General features: G+C 37.6%; 1 protein-coding gene across 1 annotated transcript; it reads right to left on the bottom strand.

The window, feature by feature from the left end:
• Window positions 1–325: 325 nt before the first annotated feature.
• LOC145976353 (uncharacterized) lies at window positions 326–2377 on the bottom strand. The gene has a single exon (XM_083107414.1). It carries the CDS (start codon window positions 2375–2377, stop codon window positions 326–328), a length of 2052 nt encoding a protein of 683 aa, XP_082963540.1.
• Between the last annotated feature and the right edge of the window lie 1754 nt (window positions 2378–4131).

Genomic DNA, 4131 nt, shown 5'->3' with positions numbered 1-4131 from the left:
AATATTAGATCGCGCGGCGTAATGGTATTGATGTACTATAAGTATTGGTGATATTACATTGCGCGGTGAGATTTTATAATAAGAAATATTGGTGACAATAGATAGCGTGATGGAATTTTAGTTAACAATATTAATTTATATTAACAATAATATGTTACTCGGTGGGATTAAGATTTATATGTTCGTCGGTAGAATTACAGTTTAAATATTATAGAGGCAATTTTTGCGTGTTTAAATAAAAATAAAAATTTAGTTGCGGGACGTAACACCTCCCCCCTAATGAAGACAAAATCCGATAGTTTTCAGAGGATTTTGTTTGAGGGAGTTAGATATTCTCATCTATTGTGTTCAAGCGATTCTTTAGGTTAGTGTAAGGATTTTGAATATTCACCTCTTCGGTGTTTTCTGCGTTGCCATCTTTTGATGTCCTCGGCGGTTTAACTGGTCGAGGTTGCTGTGTGATTATTTCTGGAGGTGCGTTTGCTTCCGCGGTTGGATTGATTGTGACATTAGTTCCGTCGTTGTCCGATTGGTGTCCGTTAGTTTCCTTTGATCTCCGGGAAGGGGGTTCCTTCGCCAGATGGAGCAGCAGATTTGCGAGGGAGCTCCATACGGCTCCTAATAGATGTAGGCTACAACCATACACTGTATGCAAGGCATAACCATGGATTATAGTATCGATTAATAATTTGATTATACGAATGATCATGAATATTCCAACGAGTCCAGCGGTCGCAGATCCGAAGTTAACGAATCCTCTCCAGATTCGAGAGGCGGTGCTCTCGACTATTTTGTTTAAAGAATCTTCATTAAGTAAATTATACACTGATATTCCGTCAGTATTGACGCTGTGGCCCGTTAGTCCTCGAGCTACAGTGTTCAATAATGCTGGTTTCTCGGCAGGAAACATAATGTGGTCTCTTAACTTTTTTAGATCGACTTCGGAGTAGATTCCACTCACGGCTAGTGGTCCGGGAGTGAGATACTTCCATGTTAAAGAGGCCATAGGCTTAAATTGTTCAGGCGATACTTGTCGGACTTGAATCGTAGGTGTAAGCTGTATCCAGGTATCCTCTATGCGGTATAAGGTGGGTAGTTCCATGCTGCACTCTCGTTCATTTCCGAGCTCCGTGATAATTCTAGATTTAGGTGTTAAGAAGAAAGTATTATTTCTTATAGTAACAGGGAGTTCGGTATAGCATTTTTCAGTTCTTCTTGCCATTGCTTCCACAGGAATACATTTAACTATGTGGACGGCTTCTCCTGCAGTGACGGCCATGTATCCAGGGCCTTTCATCAGCCGGTAGGCGAATTCATCTGGTTGGAGAGCGGCGAAAGATAAAGCATTTGTTATTACTTGTCTTTCTAGTTCGCATTTTTGAGAAATGACGTTATTATATAGGGATGTCATTTGCTGTTTGACGTGTTTTTCGATGTATACGAATTTGGAATTCATATATGTAAAGATGTCTAAATTATTAACGGCGATGGTTCCTTGTTTCGCGAACGTATTTCCTGGCTTTACTTCTAGGATGAATAATTTCGGATGTTCCGTGCATAGCAGTGTGTATCCACACAGGGGAAGTTCCTTAGTCTTCATAAGAGCAAAGGTAATTTCTTGAGTTACTAGGCTGTATATTACTGGAGAATCGGAGTGAGAGCTGTCTTCGAAGATCTTGTTTGCTGGTCCTTCATAAAGGACATCGTATCGTTGAAAATTACATGTATCCGTAGGCACGGGTTTCCAATAAGTATATCCATCGTCGGCGTCTAGACAAGAACCGGCAGCAAGATTGCATACCGTTCCTGATCTTAATTTAATTTTTCCAGTATTTATTTGCACTGGTACGTAGGCTGATTTCAAAGTAATTTTTACAGCGGCTTGGACAACTACATTGTCCCAGGTTCCATATGGATCGGAATATTGCGCTCCTTTACAATATCCATCGACTTGCAATCGTCCCCTAAGGGTGACACTTCGGTACGTCGTTTGATTAACCTTGATCCCAAGGATTAAAACGTATTCGGCGAGTGTTATACTCCCGTCTTGAAACATACGCAAGCACTGGGAATGTCCGGTTTCATGGACATAGTCGGCTTTTCCGTTGTGAACGGCTGAGATGTGTGAGTGCATTCCGCAATGGAAAATAGTTCTTGAAATTTCAATCTTGCACTGGATAACTTCAGTATGACTGTAGTCAGATAGTTGTAACAGTTGAATATGGACACTAGATGTATTTGGCTTTCGAATTTTTAAGTCACATTCGCCAACGTCAAGAAGAGAGACTGTAGTGACGTTGAGGTTTTGTCCTCCGCAGTCGAATCCAATTAAAGCGGATGCTTCACTTAGCAAGATTATAAGGATAAGGGACGTCATTATGTCTGAAATAATGATCCCTAACGTAAGATATATATACATATGTATTTTTGTATTATATGATTACATGAGTAATAACTAGTACTTATGATTACTGCTAGAGTATATGGAATATATATGTGTATTCATTTGCGGTGAGATTATTGTTTTAACATAATACACCGCTGCCACTAAAATTTTATTATTTTTCCTTAAGCGTTAGATTTCCCACTAAAGTTATTTAGTTTTATATGTATCTATGTATTTGCGGTGGGATATATATATATTATTATTTTTTTTTTTTTTTTTTTTTTTTATCGCGGTGGGATTATTTCTTTAAATTAGCTGCCACCAAAATATTTTATTTGTATTAATATATATATATATATATATATATATATATTAATTTTTTATTACTATTATTCTATTTTTCCCGAGTCATACACGTATATACTCTAAATGGTTAATTATATTATTTTTAAATATGTACGCTGACAACAAAGTAATTAATATGTATTCGTTAAACAATTCTATACGACTGATGCGTTTTTTCCTCTAAATATGGTATATATGAGTGTATATAATAAAGGCTTATTCAAATGGAGGTAAGCATTATGCATGCTTTAATATTAATGTTAAGACTCTTATAGTGATTCTATGCGATTTATTAGATCGTCTCTAGTTTCTAAGTCAAGATTTGCTTCAGGAACGCTATATTCGATTCTCAGAGTTTGTGAATTTACGATTAGAGCTACTAACCGTTTACAATTTTCTTCCTCTCCAGATACGTGTTGGAGGAATTGGTAATATGCGCGTGTACAAGTTGAGCATTCTATAAGTGGTTTATTCTGATAGCATTTCCCTCCGCATATCCGACAGGCGATTTTTGGCACATTTCCAAAATGGAATGCATGTAGATATTGCGTTAAGACCTTATTATAAATTCGTGGCTTATAATATTTGGCGCAAATTATGTAAGGGTCTTCGGAACCCATGACATCGTGTGTTAAAGTTATGGTACATCTTATGTTTAAACTATTGAACAGCGTATTGTCGAACAGTGGGTGGACTGATGTCTTGGCCTTAATTGGTAGACACATCTTTGAATTCAGGAAATTTGACCCTGATTATGTGTTCTGCAATAGGCGAAGGCATTTATGTCATTTATGTTCCTCCCACGTTTTCTTTCAATTATGGCTCTTTCGAGATAAGTATAGACGCATTCGGAACAGTTAAAGATAGAGCGAGTAGTTTCAAGAGTAGTATTGCAGAATTCGCATGCAGCGAAGTTAAGATTGCCAGAGGTAATCCAATGGCAGACTGTTAAGGAGGCTTGGCCTCTGAGTCGGCTAAGTCTATGACAAGAACAGCACATTCGTATTACACGAGATTCTACAAGTCTTTTATAAAATATGATCTTTTTACATTTTGCCTCATGGATTTTAGGAAAATGAATTAGGAGGCCATGAATCAAATGATTACAAGTGGTGCTGCTTGGAGTTTCCATCGTGATGACAGAATTTTGGTTCTTGGATTTTAATTTTGTTCTCTATTTTCTTTGTCACTGTTTTCGCGTTCGCGTTCCTCCTGTATATAATTTAAAAAACACTGCTCAGTGCAGGTGGTAATAGGAGTTATACGGCATACTTTCGTCGTGCAAATGCAACATTCGAATTCGCGAAAATCGTTCAAAGGGCAGAATTTAGATATACTGTGGTATTTGATTTGAACAAGACGATGGGTACAGATGTCGCGATCTTTGCACGTACGGCAAA

This window comes from Camponotus vicinus, unplaced genomic scaffold (assembly GCF_025532165.1).
Source record: "Camponotus vicinus isolate PSW18456_S1 unplaced genomic scaffold, iyCamVici1.0 SCAF_8, whole genome shotgun sequence".
Lineage (NCBI taxonomy): Eukaryota > Metazoa > Arthropoda > Insecta > Hymenoptera > Formicidae > Camponotus > Camponotus vicinus.
The sequence above is the reverse complement of the archived record's forward strand: the minus strand, read 5'-3'. Positions and strand labels throughout refer to the sequence as shown.